Below are 22,018 nucleotides of genomic sequence, written 5' to 3' on the forward strand. Positions count from 1 at the left end.
AGAGTGAAATAAACATCAAACACATTCAAATCTTTTTAAATTTATTTTTGTTCAGTGAACCACTGATTAATTCTATAAATGTCAAAGATCATTCTAAAAATGTTTGAATGCAGGTCTTTATTTATTCTATTAACATTTATGAATATAAAAATTTCTTAATACAATTAAGAGGTTTATTATTAAAAAAAACTATTCTTTTACTTCTAAAAAAGCAAAATATTTATGATTGTTTTTGTTGCTTATCTTTGGTCACTAAACCTAAAGTCAGTGTCATGATCGTTTGACCTTTGACTCCTGACCTACCTGAACTTCCTTCTGCAGATGAAGAAGACGTGAAAGTAGAGAGCCTTTATTCAACATGACTGGATCGTCACAGACTTGAACGCCACACAATGGTTAACTTTCAATTGGGCCTGAAATCTACATCTTTATTGTTTTTATACATATTAAATGAAAAAATAAAACTTTCTGTGAAACATCAGCAAAGGTTGGTATTTAAGATGAAGAGGAAAGATGAAGCTTCGAGCAGCACCACAGCGAGGAGAAACTGATGACAGTCTGTTCATCACATTCACACCAGGCACAAACATTCAGCCTCGTTTGAACAGATGCTGTTTGAAAAGTACTGTACATCAAAGTTACGAGTAAACTTTAACCGCATTAACTTGTCAGGTTTATTTCTGTCCACTTCCAGGTTCCTTCAGCTGACGTCAACATTCTCACCCGTCATCACAACAAATCCACTCTCCCCAGCGTCCACCTGTTTCACAGTTTGATCACCGACCAATCAGAACACCACCCGTCCTTCATACCTGACGTTTGTTTCTCCACACAACGAGCTAAACGCTCAATCCGTGGCACCAAATACAAAACATGTTCATGCACAGTTAAAACTGCTGCTGAGACCTTGAAATGAGAGTAATGAGGAAGACATGAGAAAAAGTAAATAAAATAAAAAAAACTGCATGAAAAAAAAAGATTTAAACTCAGCTTGTGTGTCAGGGTCAACCATCAAAACCATTACATCATCAGAACCAACACATTCACACGGCAGCTGCTAACAGTGCAGATAGTGCAACACTAACATTCATTCATTCTTTCATTCTTTCTTTCCAGTTAAAGCCCCTTGCTGAGGGCGTTCAGATGGGGTCAGTGACTGGCAGTTCTGAGGCAAACACAAATAAATTTCCAAACCAGTGAAAACAACAACTGATGAAGAGATGGATGCTTAAAGGTTTGTCGTCAACCACAACATTTTTGTCCATGGAAGTACGATCAGCTACCCAGAAGTCCCTTCACAGTGATTTCAGCAGGACGAACTAATGCATCAAACCCCCTTCGGCTCACAGAAACAGTTTCATCTCCCAGTCTGAGCAAATCTGAATTTCATGGATGGAGCGACGTCCAATCCTGAGCAGACTCGGTGTTTCCAGGAGACGTCTTCCTTGTAAATAGAAGTCCTTCATGTGTGGAGCTTTCAACTGATTCTTACTCAGATCAGACTGAAGCAAGATGGACTGGCCAGCAGATCCATAAAAGTCTTTGTCCACGTGATCACAAAACACAAGCTGTTGTCACGTGTTGGAGGAACAGGATTATAATCAGATGAATCATGTCCGAAAGCCATGACGAGGCCGTCCACTCAACGCACACGGAACAGTCCTGTGGTGCTTCTGACATGGATTAAGTGTCCAAAACTAGACAAACGCGCAATTTAAACATTCTAAATCAGTACAGAGACCGGGAACAGGAGCCGTCCAATGTCCAATCACAGCCCAGACCTGTAGGGGACAAAGGAAACACACATCAGGTTTAACACACAACATCTACAAGATCATTAGTTTAGCCAAAAAAACTAATGATAAATAACCTGTCAGAGAGTCAAGGTTAAAAAAAAAAGGGCTAGAGGTGAGAGGAAACAGTCCAGGTTCACACAGTGAAACAGTTTCAACAGCTTGGATTAAAGTCCTTATAAATGGGGCTGAATGGATGGTTTAAAAAAAAAAGCCAAAATAAATTATATGTTAAATTTTATGTATAAATTGACAAAATATTCGGTCTTTGTAGATTCTGCGGACAGGAATGTGACAATCCAAACGGTTTCCGCCCGACACGCCTTTTTTTGTTCAGATGTTGTTGTTGAATTTGCAAATGTGATGAAGGTGTGAAGACTGTTATAAACATGTCAGAAAAGAAAAGAAACGACCTAAATAAATATAATCCTGTCTGCCAGGTTTGACACCACGTTTCCATGGCGATGGAATTAGTGTCAGATTCATTACTTTGGGTGACAGCTCTAGGCTTTCACTGTGTTTTCTCCATAAACAGATCTGAGGGCTCCGGCATGAGAATCTCATTGTCAGATGAGAAGGGGAACTCCAAGTGTTCACCCAGCCTGCATCGGGGGGCTGTCTGCCGTATTTAGGTGCTCACGTACCGGGGGCCATGTGAGCTGGTCGTCTCACTCTCTCTATATAAAGCCAGCTGACCCTGCTGCACCTCCGACCGGTCAGGCAGCCGCTTGACGTCCAGCAGCAGCTGCAGCGCTGTGTGTGGACGCCAACACACACCTGCCACCAGCTGACATTTCACCGCTTCACACACCAAGTTCACCACGACACACACACATAACACACGAGTTCTAATGGACATAATAGAACCAAGTCTGCACACGGGATGCCTTTCAGGCGGGTGTTAAAATGATGCATGGAGGTGTTGTTACACCTGTCAGATGGATTACCTCCATCAGGGGTAAATGTCAACTCACAGGATTAAATGCACAACTAAACAAAATGAATAAAAGTCGTTGACATTCTGCTCCAGCTCAGTGTTTCCGTATGGATCGGTCAAAAGCAGAAGAAAGGACGTGAACGTGAACTTTGAAAAACTTTCCAGGGGCTTTTGTCAGACACGTTTGTGCTTCGAACAAACTTCAAGGTTGTTCATTGGTCAAATTTATTGTCAGTCAAACAGTTGAACAAGTCGAAACAAAAACCCAGACATTACAAGCTAAAATGACTCACCTGTCCAGGTGAGCTCCCGTTCATCTGTGCTCCACCACAAAGCTCATGGTGGTCCCATCGAAGGAAGGCGGGGCAATAATCCGGGGCCCCTGCTGGGAAGTGATGCTGATGACCGGCTGCTTGACGTTGGGGATGACCTGCGGAGGCTTGCTGGCGGTGGCCTGCTGTTCAGCCCCAGAGGCCGTCGGCGGGGACTTGGCGGTGGCCATGTAGAATGGACTCTCCATGTACAATCCCTCGGTCTGCTGCGACGACGCCTTCTCCTCGCTCGCCGCCTCCAGCTGCACCGACATCTGCGACTGCACCAGAGTCCGGGCGGGGATCACTGACGGAGTCGGCATGAATCCGGGGTAGATCATGTAGCTGTGTCCGTAGGCTGGACTGAGGGCCATCGGGGAGATCTGAACAGGGACTGGAGTCGTAGCCAACGGCGGCATGGGCACGTCCACGTACTGCCCTGTTTCAGGGTCGAACAGGCGTTTGGTGGCCGGCTGCACGGGCGTGTCCACCAGGTAGTAGTTACCAGTGGTGGGATCCAGGAGCATCTTCCTCTGAGTGGCCTGGAAGGGGTCCAGGGAGGGACTTGGGGTGATTGCCGGGGAGAAACAGTAGACCTGAGGCTGATTGGTGGGCATAGCCAAAGGCAACGAGTGGTAGAAGGTGACGGAGGGGATCTCTGGTGAGCATGTCTCCATCTCAATACTGGAGTGTTTGGGAGACAAGCTGTGGTCTTCCTGCCCCGATGGGGTTTCCAGGCGCATCTGGGGGGTTAATGAGGTTTGTTTGTTGCTGCTGATGTGAGACTTGACTGGGATGGTCAGGTAGTTCTCGTTTTCGGCAGCGGTGCCTGAGATCTCACGCGTGGACCTGTCTGAGTCCTTAGACCCAGCTCCTTCACATCCACTTGGCTTCACCTGGCTGTTTTTCAAAGACGACAGCATCTTTGGAGACTTTGTGACGAAGCGTTTGGCGCCGAAAGGGGCCTCTGAGACGGCGTTTGGATGGGCTGTCTTTGGAGCGCTGGAGCTGGAACTAAGACTGACTGGGTTCTTGCTTCCTGAGCTGATGGCACCTTCAGTGGATTTAGTGACCAGCCTGGCATCCCGGCCGCCGACAGCCTGAAAGAGTTTGTCGTCTCGCCTCAGGAGGTTGTCGGTACCAATGGATGCCCCCACCGTCGGTGGAGTCTTGTCCCTGTTGGACGCTCTTGCTCCGTCCTCCTCAGACCCTCCGTGCTCCTCGCTGGCTATCAGCGACAGCACGTGGCTGTCGGTCAGAGGCTGGGGGTCGTTCTTCCTCTTCCATTCATTCCTATCAAACACGTAGAGTTGCTCCATGGTCTTCACAGCAGCCTGGAGCTTCTCCAACGCCACCTGGTTTGTCATCTTTGAATCAGGTTTTTTGTCTGGCACCTCTGATGTCTTGTCAAGCCTCTTTGGAGCCGTCATGTTGTCGGTTCTCAGTGGAAGGTCTCCCTCTGAGGGGTGTCCCGTGGGCGCCCTCCCCGCCGGCCTCAGCGGTGCGCCTTTGGCGCCCTCTGGAGACGCGCGGTCCGCGTCCGGTTGCGTCCCGGGCTGCCGTCCGTTACTGTTGGTGTTCACAGATTGACACTTGATCACTATGGGAGACACCGAGTTCGGGTTCCGGTGGGGAACCTGCTTCTTCTGCTCCACCTGGGTGTCAGCGGCAGATTTACTTTCGTTGGTGTCTAGAGAAACAAAGTGGTAGGAACTCTTCACCAGCTTGCGCACGTCCCTCACCTGGTGGATGGGGGTCTGCAGCTTCCCTTTATTGTCCCGGATGTCTCTGACCGTGAAATGGGGCACTTTATCCGACGCCTCGCCCTTCAGAGCCGCGGCCAGCGCCTGGCACTTCAAGTCGTCCGTCCTGGTGAGGATGGACGCGTTACATCCAATATTCGGAGTCCGCATCTTGGAGACTCCAAACGGCTCCGTTTTGTTGTTTCGAACGCTCCTCAGATTAATTTTAATCTCCGGGGATTTAGATGTAGTCGCGTTTCTGGAGCCTGTAACGTACAAAGTGTTGTCGGAGCGCAGAGTTCTGCCCTCCGCGCCCCCACCTGGAGACCGACCCCCATCCCGCTGCCGTCCGGGGTCTTCCTCAGTGGACGTTAGTTGGATACTCGGTACAAACAAATGCGACATTTTCGTCGGTTTCCCGGGTCCCGGTGAGCTGCGGTCCTCCTCGCCCTCTGTGCCGTCGGTCCGGGGCGACTTCTCTCCACTTTCACGGTTTTTATGATCCTTCTGAAACTCTAGCTCCTCGTCCTTCCAGCATCTGAACGCGCTATTTTGGCTGCGGAGCAGAGTGCTTTTTGATGCCTCCGAAGAGCCTTTTTTAGGCTCCATCCCGGATTCTTCTGCAGGCTCTGAGTCCGTTTCCGGAGTGGGAGCAGCAGCAGGAGCCGAGTCGCGCCCCTGGGAGTCTCCGTCCTGCACCGCGTCCCCCGGTTCATCCGCACACATCAGGGCAAAGTCTGCGCTCCCCTCAGAGAACCTGGAGCTCTGTCGGTGCAGCTCCCTCCCCGCCTTCCCCCGGAGCCCGTCGCCCTCCTGGTGCGCACAGCCCGGGGAGGGCGCCTGGTGCGGCTCGCTGATCTCCCCTCTCTCCATCTTGCGCTCCTGCTCGAACTGCATCTTCTTAGAAATCACGTTTTTGATCAAACTCGATGCGAATATAGCTTTCTTGTGCGTGTCCTCCATGGTGGCAGCACTCGGCTGTCTGGCCGCTGTCCTCTGGCTGCCGGGCAGGGTGTTGGTAACCTCATCTCTGGAACATGATCCTGATGCGTTTTGCGTTAAGTTTGCGCGTCTTTCACCCCCAGACATTCCTGATTGAACATTGCAACGAAAATTGAGAGTCTCCGTGAGTCTAATCACTCCACTGTGACCCTGACCGAATTGCCCCATCAGCTCTATTTTCTTGGTGGATGAAGCTGCGCCGTGGGGATTGGCATTCAGGGTGAAGATCTTGCCAGGGGGCGGGTTGATGCGCGCTAGACCAATGCCCTGATACCCTCTGCTGTCTACGTTTTGAGAGGAAGCCGCAGAGTTTGGGTGGGAAACCAGACTTGGATCAAGTCCCTGTGATAAATTCATCTTCCCATACTTGAGGTCGACAAACGTGGACAGTCTGTTGATGCCTATGCCGCGTTCTGAGGCGGAGGATTCACTGGAGGTGCTGAAATTAAACGCGTCTAAGTAGGGGTAGGCCAGGCTCTTGAAGGCTCTGGCTGTCAGGTTGCGCACCTCTTTGTCTGCGTCATCCAGGTCGCTGACCGCGCTGGACGCGCCGCTGGAATACTCATTCACCTCTTTCCCCTTCAGTTTGCGCCCAAAGTGTATGCGTCCTGGCGCGGCTATGAAGCATTTGGCCCTGTCACATGTCGGCTCTGCCGATCCATCCACCCCTCTGACCACATAACGGCTCATATCCCCAGAGCGGGTTTCGTGATAGAGGATATTCCCATGCTCTTGGATGTTGCTGGGGTCATTTATAGCTCTAGAAGTGGTCCTGATTGACAGGTGGATCTGTCCCCGCTGCTGTGCTTTAGATTCGTTCTCATCCGAGCTGGTGAACTTGGCCCCGTCTCTCAGATCGCTTTCACGCCGACTGCTGACGGCTGCGCCCGGGGACAGAGGCTGGCGGCCGGGCCGGCGCTCCGTCGACGCGCCGTCACCGTCAAAAGTCGCGTAATCGACGAACGAGTAGACCTGATTGTCATCCTCCAGGTCCCAGCTGGTGGAGGAGCCCACCCCCAGGTCGCTTTCGTGGTCGGACAGCTCTGACAGCTGGATCTCATGCGTCGTGATGTAATGAGACTCATCCTCTGGTTCAGAAAGCAGAAGAACATCATCATCGTCCTCAGAGTCAGACTCACTTCTCCCGCTCGAACAGTGGTCACTAGAGGGGGAGTCCTCCTCTCTGGGTGCGTCCTGCTCTTTTGGTCTTTGAGTTTTGTTCCGGTCCGGGCCCGGTTCCGTTCCCGGGTGCGCGCCGGGGTCGACCAGGACAGACATGTGATTTCTCTCAGCGGACCCTCGGTCCCCCTGCGGGTCCGTCCCGCCTGTGGTCCCGTCCTCTAACCCCTCAGAGACGGGTTTGCTTCCTCCGTGCTTCTCCTCATCCTCTCCTCCGGGCGCGTCTTTCTCCAGATCATCCGTGAGAGTTGCGGGTTTCACCAGGCGGGTCTCCCCAGTTTTCATAGCGGAGCCGACAGGTTTAGGTTTACATGAGTGTCTGGCAGAACGGAACCGGTAGAGATGGAGTCCGGGGGGGGTTCCTCAGCCCTTGAAGATGAGCTGTAACGCGGAGCTCCGTGACACAGACGCGTAAACGAGCCAGGCATTCCAGTCCGCGGTGAAATGAAGACTAAAGTCAAGGATCTAAAAAGGACCACAGACAGCGCGAACTAGTGTTCCCAAGCTGCGGGTGGGGGGGCCGGTGGGGGCCACAGAGGACTGAGTTTATTAGAAATGACTCAACCTCAAGGAAATGTTTTACAAGTAGTGGATGAATCCAATCTGACAGGACGCACGAATCCGTTTAGAGCACCTGTGTCAATGAAGGGTAGTGGGGGGCCTGGTCATGTCACTACAGGATCAATACAGGAACCATAGGATCAATACAGGAACTACAGGACAAAGTAACTACAACACAAGTGTCAAACTCAAGGCCCGGGGGCCAAATGTGGCCCCCACATCATTTTATGTGGCCCGCAAGAGCATAAAAGAGTGTCTAAAAATAAATAGGTCAAAAGCGTGTTTTGAGCAAAACTGCATTTCCCACAATGCAGTAATTTCAGACCATTTTAACATTTACAAAAAAGTTATTAAAGGATTTATGTTATAGCAGAGCAATAAGAAAACATTTTTTCTGTGCAACTAATGTTTGTAAGTTGAATAAGATTGAATGATTTCCTGAATAAGGGAAGCATTTATTTATAGTGGTTTTATTTAGGGGTCACGTGGCTGCAGTGGTCGAGAGGCTATAGTGTTAATAAAAGAATGTATAAAGTGTTGAACTTCTCTAAAGCCTCTGAAGTTTACTCTCATGTTCGACCCCCCCCCCCTTGCGGCCAGATTACATCTAAGGTTAAGATTCTGGTCGGCCAAGAACGAGTCTCCTGAGGCTGGAAGACAGGATGACATGGAAGAGGACAACACGGCCAAAGGAGAAGAAGATACTAACTTTTCATTTGCGTTGGGTCTCACTTCCTCATCTTCAGGCTGGTTCAGGTATACAGTATTTTCTGCACCGAAAAGCCTTTAATTTTCTCAAAAACTGACGGTGCGTCTTATAATCCAGTGCTCCTAATATATGAAGAAAGTTTTAAAATAGGCCATTCATTGAAGGTGTGTCTTGTAGTTGTTCTGTCAGCCCTATTCTGTACCTCAAAATCATCATCAGCCAGGACTGACACCACCCCCAGTCCTTCACCCAGCCTGGTGCCACCATCACCTCCAGTCAGCCTGAGGAGCAAGAAGGAGCACGACCTCCTCATTTTCCGTTAAGCCCTGAAGTCGTAAGTCAACTCTTAACCAGCTGACGTCATCACTTTCAAAAGTACAGGAGCCTGACAGGGCCAGACGGGTAACAGAACCTCAGGGCGATGCTGCCCAGACTGGGTGGGAAACCAGAGACGTCCCTGAGCTAAACAGGGTGAAACGCTGCTCTATTCGTGTCAAAGCCTGTGAAACCAGAGTCCAGCAGAGAGGACCTCCTCTAACCGGAGCTGCTGGACCTCCAGCACCCATCCTCCACATCCTTCTGCTCCAGGAGGGGTGCATCCAGAACACAGGTCTGACCACACCTGATCACGGTCCAACCTGTTAGACTCTCACAGAACCGATGTTCAAAGAAATCAAAGGTCCGTGAAGCAGGTGAAGCTGCAGTCCTCCAGGTGTGGAGAGACTTCAGAGTTCTGGAGACAGCTGGACCTCCAGAGGACAGTTTCAACGGGTCTTTAGATTGGTTGAAATTCCCCTGCAGACCCAAACCAGCTCAGCTGCTGCGAACCCAGAAGCACAGACAGGATATATTTAGAGGACTATTTTAGACGGGCGGCCTGGTGGCTGCAGGTCTGCAGGAGATACGGTTACTTGAGGAGTCCACATTCAAACAGGAGGTGCTCAGTCATGTTGGAGGGTACTGACCGGTGTCCCCTGGAGGCAGTCAGTCTGCCCCCCCAACAGTGTTTCTGGTTTTTGTCCGTGAGCTGAGGAGTCAAGAAATAACTGTTTGACCACCAGACGTCTCCTTCACTGATAGAGACTCATCCACACGGAATTCTAGGATGATCCCATTAGGCTTCACATGGAACAGAATCAGCTGATTGTGGAGGTAACGATGGTCTCAGGTAATGAATGACAGCTGCTTGTTCAGAGAGGGAGATTGAGATTTTTTTGATTTTCAATATCACGTTTATTCATAAAAGTCAAATTACAAAATAATCATGTTGTCACAAAATCCAAAAGAGATTAGCGTATGAAGGATTTTCAATCGTTCTGTGATTCCTGAACAAACACCTCACCTTTGAACATTTATCAAACTAAAAAAAACTTTTTTTTAATAAAAAAAAAGCAAAAAAAAAAAAGATTAAAAAAAAATTCTCCATTCTCCACAATCATGTCTTTTAGTTTTTATTTTAAATAAGGAAATGTTGTTTAACTTACGAATTCTGACAAAGGAACAACTAAACTCGTGTTTCCAGGTTCTTCTCGTAGAATGGATCCGTCTATTATCTGGTCATGGAAGTGTCTCCCTGTAGACGCCACTAACCTCCGGTCGTTAACGGACCGATTGGTTTATCGATCAGGTCCACTAACGTTCCCACGTGGTCCGGATCCTTCCACACAGACGAACCGTTCAACTCTGACGCTTCAACACCCGGAAACTCCCGCGTGTCGTTCGGTCAGCTGACTGAACACGTGACACAAGCGTCCCCGAGCCGCCGCCGACAGACCCACTGGACGCGTTCACACGGTCACACCAGCGGATCCCATTGGACGATGCGTGGATTGATCTGCGGACCCAAACTCGCCGCGTGCGGGATGCTGCTGAGCGCGTGGGGCGTCGTCATGCTGGTGAGTGACACCTGTTACCTGCGCAGGTAACACAGGCGTCTCTAATGGGGTTACAGAATCTGATCCAGATGGCACCTGTGTGACATCTGGATCAGAAACCGGAAGTGGATCCAGATCTGGTGACGTCTCCCTGGTCACAGGTTGTTTACCTGGATTCACACCTGAGACGTTGTTTTATCGTGTCCCGACACAGAGACTAGGTTTCCATATGGTACACATCAGTTCCACCAGGGTGGGAAACCTGTTTCCATAGCAACCCCCCAGTCAGGGTTGGTGTGACGGATCCAGTTGGGTTCCAGTGTTCTTAACATGTTCCGTGTTCCTATGAATAGCAGCTGTGACTGGAAGCGGATGTTTTTGCTGATGCTGACTCAGACGCCACCGTCCTTCATCGACTCCTCCTCTTCCTCTTCCTGCAGGCCATGCTGGGGATTTTCTTCTCCACTCACTCTGCTGTGCTGATTGAAGACCTTCCCTTGAACAACCAAGACTTCAACGAGTAAGACTCCACCTGCACCTGTGCGTCCCATCATGTGACGACTCCGATTAGCTCGATGCTAACTATCATCAGTCAAGACTGTGTGCATTAAGCTACTATGACTGATATTAGCTCAGTGTACTCAATGATTCCGATCCAGGAAGTGTCCACAAAGGTCCTGTTAGCTCAAACACTTCAACCGCACATTGTCCCGTGTTTGTTCTGCTCATCCCTTCAGCACCAACCCCCCCCAGAAGATCTACAACGTGTACAACGGGGTGGGCTACAACTGCTTCATAGCGGCGGCAGTCTACGTGGTGGTGGGGGTCTTCTCCTGCTGCCAGCTGAGGCTCCACAGGACGAAGGTTCACTTCATGTTCTTGTGTTCCTGTTTGGACCAACGTGGTGCTACAAGACCAGGTGTGGGACTCAACATGTTGTTCACCTGTTTTTCAGCAGTACCTGGTTCACTAGCACCCCCTGCGGGACGGAAGGTCTGCCTGCAGCTCACTGATAAGATCTGCAGTCACATGTTGAACTACAACCAGGTGGCTGCTGCCTCTATGCTGATGACGTCACACAAATCAATCATTTACCCAAAGTTGTTTAAGTCAATCCACTGGAGTGGAAGATGTTTCAGCTCATCCAGGAGGCTTCTTCAGTTCTAGTGCTGGTTGGTCTCGTCTCAGTTCTACCACCGCCAGAACTGAAGAAGCCTCCTGGATGAGGTGAAACGTCTTGAAACTTTCTTAAAGTCCGGTGGATTGACGTAAAGACCTTTGGAGAACCCTGACCTGCATGAATGAGAACCTACACAGACACGAATCGTTTACGCAAATAAAGTATTTCTACTCACTTGTACTGTCGGGTATTTTGTACGCTGCTTCACGATTAAAAAAAAAGCCACCGTGGTGTCGGTTTTGTGCGACGCTCCCACTGTTACCACCTCAGAGACTGATGACGCCGGACGACACGGTGTGAATATTTTACTGTTTTATAACAAAGCGTGAGACACTGATGACAAAACATTTAACTCCTGAACAAAACGTTGAAACCCATGGAAACGACCAGATTCTACACTAGGAAACCGTAGCGTCACATCACTGTAGGCGACGGACCGCCACCTCCTTCGCAGCCGCGTTGAATAGTTCTAGACGCATCCAAACCCCGCCTCCAGTCACATCCAAACCCCGCCTTCACATTCAGAAGGACGTTTTAGCCCCACCTTCCACACTCTAGATTCTGTGATGTTCATGTTTGAAGAAAGAAAGAAGAAGCTTGAGGACATAGTGAAATGTCTACATCCCAGTAGAGGACTGGAACCACACCAGCTCAGACTGGAACAGGATTATGATGGGGTGGATCCAGAAGCACCATCTTCATCATCCGGAGGGCAGGCAACAAAATCAGCCAACATGGAGGCCATGGCATCGTCGTCCATCTGGAGACGGACAGAGAACACAGGTCAACGCTCGTCTGGTGGGACGACCAATCAGAGGGCTCTCTGTTTCTCACACACACACACACACACACACACACACACACACACACACACACACACACACACACACACACACACACACACACACTGGTGGCAGAAACCTCACAGTGGTGACGAGACGAGCTACAGCTGGGTGATGAAGACCACCCGCTGACCTCCGTGAGTCTTCTTCAGGACATCCTTCTGAACTCTCACCTTTTTCTTCTCAGTGCCTTGCCCCGCCTCCTCTTCCACAAACGCCTCCCTCTTCCTCTTCACCCCCTTCCCCTCCTCTTCATCGCTCTGTCTGCTGGTTTCTTCCTCGGCCTGCTGCTCCGTCTTTCTTTTGTCGTCCTCCTGGACGACCATCTCCTGCTGGCTCTTTGGACTCTGGTCTGTTGAGGGTTCAGGATCTGCAGGTCCGACGCTTCCGTCTTGACCGGCTGCTGGCGGCTCCTGGTCACCTGATGACCGCTGATCGCCGACATCCTCCTCCTGTGCAGAACCAACAGGGAGAATGGAGGAGGATGGAGAAACACCCACCAGAGGTCCTCTCTGCTCAGCCAGCTCTGACCAACGTGGGTCCTGTCCTATGAAACTGGGGTACCCCCCCCCCCCCAGCCATGACTCATCTACGTTACATAGACTTGAACTTCAACTCTGACCCTCTATCAGGACTGTTTCCCCCAGTTAACTCACAACTTGCCCATCCAACACATCAAAGTTACATTTTCGAGACCTCGGTCTTGTTTTGGGGCCCGTGACCAGACAGAGTCCACCTCGCTTTGTAATAGATGACCTGTTGACCTCCTACCTGAGCCAAAGGTGTTCCTTTGTCAGCTGGTCCTCTTTATTGATCCCTCAGGATTCCATTCTAGTGTCAACTTATTCTCTATGTGTCTTAATCTCGCAAAAGTTGAACTTTTCCTTTCCCTAATATGCAGATGACACCCTACTTGTTCTTCTTTTAATGTCTTTCCTGATCTTTACGTCAACTCCTTCTGACTTTCAAACGTTCTTTATAAATGAACGGGACTTGACAACAAGTCATTTGAGTCCTACATGCCCTAAATGCTCAGGATCACATCACTTCAAACCAGCACATCTTGTTCTTCACAGACCAGCAGCTTCCTAGTTCCTACAACTCACTGACAACGCCTGACCCCCCAGGACAGACATCACCACATGATGCTGGAGGAACTCCTCACAGAGCTATCCTGTATCTACCTTCCATCAGTGACTGACCTTCATCTGCTGCATGATGTGGTCCAGCGGTGCTACTGACCTGTTGCCTACCGGCTGTCGATTCATTGGAGGTCATTTTGGGCTCCGTCTCATTGGCTCCTTGCTCAAAGGAGCTCGCCTCCTCCTGGAGTGCTTCTCCATCCCCTCCTGCGTCTGCCTCCTCTATCTCCTCCTCAGCCTCCTCCCTCTCCTCCAGTGCACCTCCAGTGACACACAGAATCTGTGGCATGGTGGGGTCATCCATCCGTTCACTGTCGTCCTCCTCTCCTTCGCCCTCCCGCCCCTCCTCCAGGACTCCAATGCTCTCCACCTCCGTCACCTTGATCCGTTCTTCTCTGAACATCACTCTGTTGGTCTGGATCTCCTCTATCCCTCCTTCTACTTCTCCTTCCACACTGAAACCAGCAATCCCTCCTTCATCCACTGCAGCCTGGAGCATCTTTCCCTCCTCTATCCCTTCCTCTCCAGCCTTGTCCTCGTCTCCTTCCAGTGGAGGTATATCTCCGTCCTCCTCTTCCTCCTCTTCATCCATCTCTTCCCCTTCTTCTTCATCAAAATCCTCATACTCCTCTCTATCATAAAACTCCTCATCACCAAACTCACTCACGTCTTCCTCATCCTCCTCATCATCCATCCCCTCCTCTTCCTCCTCTTCATCCAGCTCCTCATCATCCTCCATGTCCTCCTCTTCTTCCTCCTCCTCATCATCTGAGCTGTTGATGTTGATCACACCAGAGTCCTCATTGCTGGGGGGCGGTTGCTGGTGGAGGTGCCGTCCTTGCTGGCTCAGCTGGTTCTGCAGCTGGTGTATCTGCAGCGGTAGGCTAATGGGGCCGGGCTGGCCCGGGGTGGAGGGCTGCATCAGCATCTGTTGGAGCTGAGGCCTTCCAGGCAGTGACTCCCCCATACCACTAGGTGGAGCTGCAAGAGAGGTGGAGTTCAGAGGTGGGACCAGGGAGACCACAGAGGCACTGGGAGGGGGGAAGGAGTTGATCGGAATGGCGGTGGTGGTGAGTAGGGGTGAAGACGTGGCTAGGTCGTTGGGGAGCGCGGCTCCGTCTACGGTGGTGGTTGTTGCCGTGGTGGATACCACGGTAACAGACTCTCCTTCTAACAGCGTGGCGGTGGCATCACCTGAGCCAGCTGACGCCACGTTCTGAGAGTTCGCCGCCGCCGCCTCTTCCTGCTGGTTCTCCATGTTGAGCATCCCTGGAGGAACAATGACCACGCTATCGTCCGAGTCGCTGGCCAGAGATATCTCAACGTCCTCCACCTCCTCCCGGTCGTAGCGGACGAACACGGGTCGCTGCCCTTCTGGGGGGCCCATCCCAACCGGGTCCTGCTGGTGGTGGGCATGTGGCGACAGGATCATTTCACCCGGGGTAGGAGGCTGGCCTGGGAGTCCCGGAACCAGTGAGAGGTGATTCTCCAGAGAACCCAGCAGGGAAGTCGGGCCCAGGCCGAGGGAGTGTCGGCTGGGAAAGGGGGGACCAGGGGCAGGGCCTCCAAGGAGGGTTGGCAAAGTTAGTCCTGGGGTTGGGCCGTGGGAAGGGGGGAGGACTGGGGCAGTGGGAGAGGGTTTTAGACTGAGGGGCGGTAAGGGGTGGGCAATAGATGGAACGCGAGGGTGGAGTAGGGAGTTACAGACGGTGAGAGCCTCAGCACAGAAGGAGGAGACCTGAGAAGACAAGAAGGCGGGTCATATTCTGTCTTCTATCATCTCATCAGTCTCATTACAGACTTCATATGAAACACTGTTGCTATGGTTACATTTAGTTTTGTATGGGTCTTGTACCAATTTCGGCTGCGTTCAATGGAGTCTGCCCAATCACGGATGTCAGTCATAAATCAGGACTGGGACCGAAGCTGAGTCATGTTGGGTAGACCCACATCTCAGCTGAGGACAAAGGACTAACTGCTACACACTGATTTGGTTGTACAGAACAGTCACCTTGAGGTTCCGGTCGGTGCGTCCGGTACTGAGGATGGACACGGTGCAGGTCAGAGGTGGAGGCCAACAGGGTGACGGGACAAGAACCAGAGCCAATAACAACCTGGAACCCAAACCCACACATGTGAGTCACAGCAGCAGTGTTACGTTCCTCGTGTTGCTCCAACATACATGTGGGAACTTCATGTTTGGTCTCAAGTCCACAGGAAAATGAAAGGCTCTGAAGGAAAAGGTTGGATTCTGGCGCGGCGTTAGAAGTGAGGAGCATTTTTAGAGGAAAGAAGGGTAAAGGTTGAGGGAGTCGGGTCACATGTTCAGCGCTGAGGGGGTTCATACACTTACAATCCAACAGTCTTAGAGTGCTTTACTTTCTGATCTGGACCAAGACCACCTCGTCAGACCGAGGTCTGGGTGTGATCCAGTACTGGGTCTGAGGTACATTTATGACCTTTTTGGAAGTCCAGACTGATCGAGTGTGAAATAGAACACAACAGAACCTGGAGATACGAGATCTCACCTGCGTGTCTCTCTGCTACCTGACTGAATGTAATGAGATGCGAGCCCCTCCTCTGGGGATTAAGGTCCTACCTGTAGAGCTCTCGGCGGGTGAGGGCACTGCTGTACTGCCCACTGATGCCCCCTGCTGGCTCGCAGGAGATGCTGCTGCTGCGCTGCTGCTGCTGGAGGCGTACGCACAGCGGCAGCACCAGGTCATGGAGACGCTGCGGGGGGAGAACTATTTACAACAACCCATGAAGACAAGCAGGTGGCATCAACATAAACCACTGTTTTCGTCCACTAACAGACCGGTCCCCAACCACCGGGTCGCAACCCCATACCGGACTGTGGACCATTAGATACCGGGCGGCACAGAACATTTTAATTTTCTTTTTTATTGATTATCAGTCTAAAGATGTTTTATTTTGAAAGGGACTTATGTGCGTGCGTCTGTGGCTCTGGATCGGTCTGGTGACAGGTTACCAGTCGTTACCCCAAAATGAAGGGCCCACACCTGTACCAGTGTTCTGGATTCGATCAAGACATTGATTGTCTACAGTGACCAAACCAAAACCAAACTAGAGTCGACCGGACGTCCGGAACACACTTCAGGTGTCCTGGCGTCAATAACGATTATCGAGCAAATCGAGGCCGGTCCGTGAAAATACTGTTCAGATGAAACCGGTCCGTGGCGTGAAAAAGGTTGGGGACCGCTGATCTAACAGACCAGTCTTGTTCTTGGGTGGGTGATGACATCAGTGTCCTGCAGACACACCTGGTCTGTTACCTCAGGACCATAAAACAAACCCACAACGTGTTTCTTTGGGGCTTTGTGGACGGTCCCCAGAATGGGACACATGACCTGACAGAGGAGTGATGATGATGAAGATGGTGAACCGGCGTCTACCTTGTGTATGTCGTCCTTCAGCAGCGTCCCACTGGTCTGTATGATCTGTCTCAGAGCTGAAGAACAAAGGAACAAACCACGACTGCGTCACGTTCAGGAGGACAACCAGAAGGACTCCAACAGGAAGGACCTCACCTCTGAGCGCTGCGAGGCAGGTGTCATGATTAGCCAGAAGGTCCCCCTTCTTCTGGTGTGCCGGCCCCACCGTGTCCGCTATGACCAGCGACTTTGTCCGCCGAGGGCCCGGCTTTCCTCCAGGAACCACGTCTGCTGACGGCCCCACCCTGAGCTGCAGGACGGGACGCATGAAGAGGCGTGACTGATGCTCAGTTAGCCTTTAGCGTGCTAGAGGCTAACCGAACTCACCCTGACGGAGTCCGCTGTAGGTGTGATGTCGCCCAGCAGGTGGTTCAACAGGAGCTCTGAATGGCCGGGGCTTCCCTGGAGGACGCCGGCAGACGCTCCGGCCACCTGCAGCCACAGCTCCAGGGTCCTGTAGACCGACACCCGCACCGAGCTGGGGGGGGGCACAGGACAGACACACCAACGTGAGGTCACCACACGTCTCCCACAGCCGGACCGGGCTCATCGGGGCGTGGTCACGCACCTGTACGCCCTCTGCTGCCCCAGGCTGGACTCAGGCTGCGGCGTCCAGGCGGAGAGAGTCTGGGAGAACAGCCTCTGGAGCACCGAGGTGAACTGGACCATACCGCCACGCACACTGGTGCACACCAACACCAACACCAGCATCACATCACTACTGCTACACAGTGTGTGTGTGTGTGTGTGTGTGTGTGTGTGTGTGTGTGTGTGTGTGCTCACGCTATGATGAGGGCTGATAAGACTTCCAGTGTGATGGTGTGTACGGCAGGCAAGAGCAGCAACTTCACACTTCCATCACCTGTTAGATTCTGACACACACACACACACACACACACACACACACACGCACACACACACACACGCGCACACACACACACACACACACACACACACACACACACACACACACACACACACACACACACATTTTGACAATAATAATGAATATTGAATGGACACTTTGTCCATATTGTTCTTTGACATATGAGCAAAAATCAGACATGGCGGATGGATACATCATCAGTGAGACCGGATCTCGTTCTTTACGTGTTGTTTGACATACGATCTCAGTCACGGAACAGTGTGTGTGTGTGTGTGTGTGTGTGTACTCACAATACTCTTAGCGCTAATGGCGAGGGCTCGACACACCAGGTTGAGGACGGGTCTGACAGGTAGACGGACGGCCGAGGCTGGATCCACCCTGTCAGCCAGAAGGACCAGAATGAGTCCAGGTGTGTGTGTGTGTGTGTGTGTGTGTGTGTGTGTGTTGTTGTTCTCACACCCAGAGCTGAACCAGCTCCTGGACCTCCTTCCTACCTGAGTGAGTGTTTCAGCGCCAGACACACCGCTGTGTATCTGTGCTGCAGCTGCAGCAGCATCAAGGGATCTGATTGGTCGAGACAAGGGAAGCAAAGCTCCACCCCCGGCCCTTCGTACTGCACCGCCCCATCTGTCACGACCAATAGAGAGCAGCGATGGTCACACGGCTCCTCCAACCACTGCGTTGTGACTCCACTAACATTACCTGTTTCTGAGTCGTGGTACATCTGAGCCAGCTGCCCATTGGCCGTGGCCAGCAGACAGTGGATGTGATTGGTCCAGCCTTCGGCTCTACCGGCCCCCACCCCCCTGTCCAACAGGCCCCCCAGGCAGGGCAGACGCCCGTAACACTGACAGGCCAGCTGATGGGAAGCAACGAAACAGAAACGAGATGAACAGAAGATCCAAACACAACCCAGCGGTGCCCCCGGGGGCCAGGACCAAGTCTCACACCTCCTGCGTCTTCTTGTTGGTGCTGTCCATTTTGGACAGGAAGAAGGCCCCCAGTTTGTCCTGGAGAAGACACCACATGACAACATTATTGATCACCTTGACGACGTAACTGATCACCTCGATGACAACGCCGTGACCAACAGCTGGAGGGCGGGGCCTCACCTTCAGGGACCCACAGGCTCTGGGGTAGTACGTCATGCAGGCCAGCATCCCCCCCATGGCCGCCAGCTCACACTGGAAAGACAGCACACCTGGTCAGTGTGGGGGCCCCTGAGTGAACGTGGGGCCCCTGAGCGGGCGGGGGGGCCACCTCACCTCTGGCTTCAGGCCCAGCAGGGACGTCAGGACGCCCAGCACGGCGTTGAGCCCCACCTCCCGGGACAGTTCTGCCAGCTGGGACGAGTACTGCAGCACGTCCTTCAGGACGTCCACCGCCAGCTGGACGGTCTGCGCCGGGGCCTGAGACTGCAGGGAGACACAGGGTGGGGGTGGGGGGGGTCCGCAGCCAGCCAGGTGTGTGTGTGTGTGTGTGTGTGTGTGTGTGTGTGTGTGTGTGTGTGTGTGTGTGTGTGTGTGAGACCCACCTGGATGACCTGCTGCAGCGAGCGCAGCCAGGACAGACAGTGCTGCTGGAACAGGTCGCTGGAGCTGTCCTTCACCAGCATGGACAGGAGACACAGACCCTCGAACCTGCAGGAGGGGGACCCCGACCCCCCAGGGGGACACGTCAGACGGCCAATCATCCAGTCACCGTGTGTGACGTCAGAACACAGCCCCCCTCCAGAGTGTGGAGGACAAATCAGACACACACACACACACACACACACACACTCTCAGACACACACACACACACACACACACACACTCTCAGACACACACACACACACACACACACACACTCACACTCACACACACTCACACTCACACACACACTCACACACACACACACTCACACTCACTCACACTCACACACACTCACACACACACTCACACTCACACACACACACACACACACACTCACACACACACTCACACACACACACACACACACACTCAGACACACACACACACACTCACACTCACACACACACACACTCAGACACACACACACACACACACACACACACACACACTCAGACACACACACACACACACACACACCTGGTTTTGCTCGAGCCCAGTTTGGTGTTGCTGAAACCCACGAGACCCCCGACAGCGCTCGCGCCCTGCAGACATAACAGAGACCCCGTGAGACCCGACCGGACCGGACCCCCCCACCCCCCCCCCCGGCTAACAGCCGCTAGCCTGGAGCTAACGCTACCTGCGCGGACACCGCCCCGTGCTGCCGGTAGCTGCCCAGCAGCCCCGGGAGGAACTCCGGCCGCTGCTCCTTCAGCACCGACAGCAGCCCCTCCGTCAGCCGCAGGCCGGACGGGCCACGCAGCCAGGACGACGTCGCCATCTTGCCTCAGAGACAACGGCAGCTACGTCATCAGTCTGCGACGAGGGGACGGAACCGGAAGCCCTTTGTTGCTGTGGGTCCAGTCTCGCGGCCTCGCGGAGCGGAGAAGAGATTCGACCCGGAACAGACCCGCCTCCTCCGGCCTGGTGTGTCCGGAGCCCCCGGGGGTCTGAGGAACGGAGAACCGGCTGGAGCGACCTGACGGTAGGTCTGTCCGACCGTCTGTCTGTCCGACTGTCTGTCTGTCCGACTGTCTGTCTGTCCGACTGTCTGTCTGTCCGACTGTCTGTCTGTCCGACTGTCTGTCTGTCCGACTGTCTGTCTGTCCGACTGTCTGTCTGTCTGTCCGACCGTCTGTCTGTCCGACCGTCTCCTGTCTGACTGTCTCCTGTCTGACTGTCTGACTGTCTCCTGTCTGACTGTCTGACTGTCTCCTGTCTGACTGTCTCCTGTCTGATTGTCTCCTGTCTGACTGTCTCCTGTCTGACTGTCTCCTGTCTGACTGTCTCCTGTCTGACTGTAGCTGTCCTGTCTGACTGTTTCCTGTCTGACTGTAGCTGTCCTGTCTGACTGTTTCCTGTCTGACTGTAGCTGTCCTGTCTGACTGTCTCCTGTCTGACTGTCTCCTGTCTGACTGTCTCCTGTCTGACTGTCTCCTGTCTGACTGTCTCCTGTCTGACTGTGTCCTGTCTGACTGTCTCCTGTCTGACTGTCTCCTGTCTGACTGTCTCCTGTCTGACTGTTTCCTGTCTGACTGTAGCTGTCCTGTCTGACTGTTTCCTGTCTGACTGTAGCTGTCCTGTCTGACTGTTTCCTGTCTGACTGTAGCTGTCCTGTCTCATGGCGAACGAGCGGCTCAGAGCCCTGGAGGACGTGGAGAAGGAGATTGCGATGGTCCTGCAGTGCGCCGGTGAGAAGACTTTTCTCCACTCGTCCGCCTGTTGGGACTCCTGTTATTACTGTCATTATCCTTTTTACACAACGCGTACGACTGATAGTTTTTTGTCTCATGGAAACATCAGGGAGTTTGTTTAGTTAAATTTTGTTTAATTCATATTTGTGTGAAGATTCTCGTCTTCAGTCCATCCAGTTAGAAGTTTAATAAATACAGTAAAAGTCAAACATGAATGTTGAATTGACTCAAAATCCAGTTGTTGTGTCTCGATTCTTCTCGTTGTCATCGAACTGCTCCTGTCGGCTTTCGTCTGCAGGAAATATAGTTCTGGAACTGTCCAAAGACAAACACAACGCCAGCCTCCTGGACAGACAGCTGGTCCAGTTCCAGAGTTCTGTCAACCGAGTGGAGAATGAGCTGAGTGGCCAGATCCGCTACCTCACCCAGGTCAGACCTACGGCAGCGTGAGCTGACCTACCTGAGGTGATCGTCTCAGACCAATGACCCCTTTCTCTTCTCAGGTAGCGACTGGTCAACCTCATGAAGGCTCCACTTATTCAGCCAGAAAGGACTGTCAGATGGCCCTGAACAGAGCCGAGTACACCAAGGTCAAACTGGGGGACCTGGGACGAACCTGTGAGGTGATGCTGGAGCAGCAGCAGCAGACGTGAACACAGATCACCAGTCTGCACAGCTCATGCTCCACCGAACGCCTTTTCTCCTGAAAACTGACTCACTGGTTAAAGCCCAACGCCAGATATTTGTTGTATTGTGTTCATATTCAGTGTTCCTGTTTGTAGAAGACAAGAAAAACCTTTCTGAAATGATTGTAACTGCAGAGATGGTTTCCCTCTGACAGAAGAAAGTGTTCTGGATGGAAGTCAACAATCCAAAGTTTCCAATAAAGTCAACACACAAGTCTGGACTGGTTTGTTCAGTAGAGTACACCCAGTAGAACACCTTCAGTAGATTACAGTACAGGTGTACAGGCCACAGGTGGGGCTGGACCAGGTGGATGGAGCACCATCAGGTGTCTCACAGCTGCTACAGCTCACAAAAACACTCACACTGACTGGATCAACACTCCTGGAACTACAA

The 22,018-nt window shown here is 52.1% G+C and overlaps 4 protein-coding genes across 8 annotated transcripts; 2 read left to right on the top strand and 2 right to left on the bottom strand.

The window, feature by feature from the left end:
* Positions 1 to 332: 332 nt before the first annotated feature.
* On the top strand, positions 333 to 11,463 carry LOC137590837 (ribonuclease kappa-A-like). Of its 4 annotated transcripts, none has more exons than XM_068308636.1 (5): positions 333 to 1,447; positions 9,903 to 10,129; positions 10,549 to 10,628; positions 10,846 to 10,972; positions 11,067 to 11,463. In XM_068308636.1, exons 1-5 carry the CDS (start codon positions 1,393 to 1,395, stop codon positions 11,079 to 11,081), a joined length of 504 nt encoding a protein of 167 aa, XP_068164737.1. In that variant the 5' UTR covers positions 333 to 1,392; the 3' UTR covers positions 11,082 to 11,463. The 4 variants fall into 4 exon arrangements, with proteins under 4 accessions (XP_068164737.1, XP_068164736.1, XP_068164739.1 ...); XM_068308635.1 differs by having other exon boundaries at positions 354 to 1,447; positions 11,064 to 11,463; XM_068308638.1 differs by lacking the exon at positions 333 to 1,447 and adding an exon at positions 9,259 to 9,402 and having other exon boundaries at positions 9,757 to 10,129; positions 11,064 to 11,463.
* On the bottom strand, positions 1,384 to 8,566 carry c23h4orf54 (chromosome 23 C4orf54 homolog). The gene is made up of 2 exons (XM_068308632.1): positions 3,024 to 8,566; positions 1,384 to 1,781 (listed from the first exon to the last, which is right to left on the bottom strand). Exon 1 carries the CDS (start codon positions 7,247 to 7,249, stop codon positions 3,044 to 3,046), a length of 4,206 nt encoding a protein of 1,401 aa, XP_068164733.1. The 5' UTR covers positions 7,250 to 8,566; the 3' UTR covers positions 1,384 to 1,781; positions 3,024 to 3,043.
* Positions 11,464 to 11,585: 122 nt separating the features above from the next.
* pelp1 (proline, glutamate and leucine rich protein 1) lies at positions 11,586 to 20,128 on the bottom strand. The gene is made up of 19 exons (XM_068308633.1): positions 19,885 to 20,128; positions 19,725 to 19,789; positions 19,148 to 19,253; positions 18,879 to 19,028; positions 18,726 to 18,797; positions 18,564 to 18,623; positions 18,316 to 18,472; positions 18,108 to 18,240; positions 17,904 to 17,991; positions 17,511 to 17,599; positions 17,296 to 17,409; positions 17,055 to 17,205; positions 16,824 to 16,977; positions 16,689 to 16,744; positions 15,872 to 16,005; positions 15,284 to 15,386; positions 13,373 to 15,010; positions 12,304 to 12,582; positions 11,586 to 12,048 (listed from the first exon to the last, which is right to left on the bottom strand). The coding sequence occupies exons 1-19, from the start codon at positions 20,023 to 20,025 to the stop codon at positions 11,956 to 11,958; spliced, it is 3,783 nt and encodes a 1,260-aa protein (XP_068164734.1). The 5' UTR covers positions 20,026 to 20,128; the 3' UTR covers positions 11,586 to 11,955.
* On the top strand, positions 20,094 to 21,838 carry med11 (mediator complex subunit 11). Of its 2 annotated transcripts, none has more exons than XM_068308639.1 (4): positions 20,094 to 20,233; positions 20,854 to 20,935; positions 21,237 to 21,367; positions 21,442 to 21,838. In XM_068308639.1, exons 2-4 carry the CDS (start codon positions 20,866 to 20,868, stop codon positions 21,589 to 21,591), a joined length of 351 nt encoding a protein of 116 aa, XP_068164740.1. In that variant the 5' UTR covers positions 20,094 to 20,233; positions 20,854 to 20,865; the 3' UTR covers positions 21,592 to 21,838. The 2 variants fall into 2 exon arrangements, with proteins under 2 accessions (XP_068164740.1, XP_068164741.1); XM_068308640.1 differs by having other exon boundaries at positions 20,096 to 20,229.
* Positions 21,839 to 22,018: the final 180 nt, after the last annotated feature.

Source organism: Antennarius striatus, chromosome 23 (assembly GCF_040054535.1).
Source record: "Antennarius striatus isolate MH-2024 chromosome 23, ASM4005453v1, whole genome shotgun sequence".
Taxonomy (NCBI): Eukaryota; Metazoa; Chordata; class Actinopteri; order Lophiiformes; family Antennariidae; genus Antennarius; species Antennarius striatus.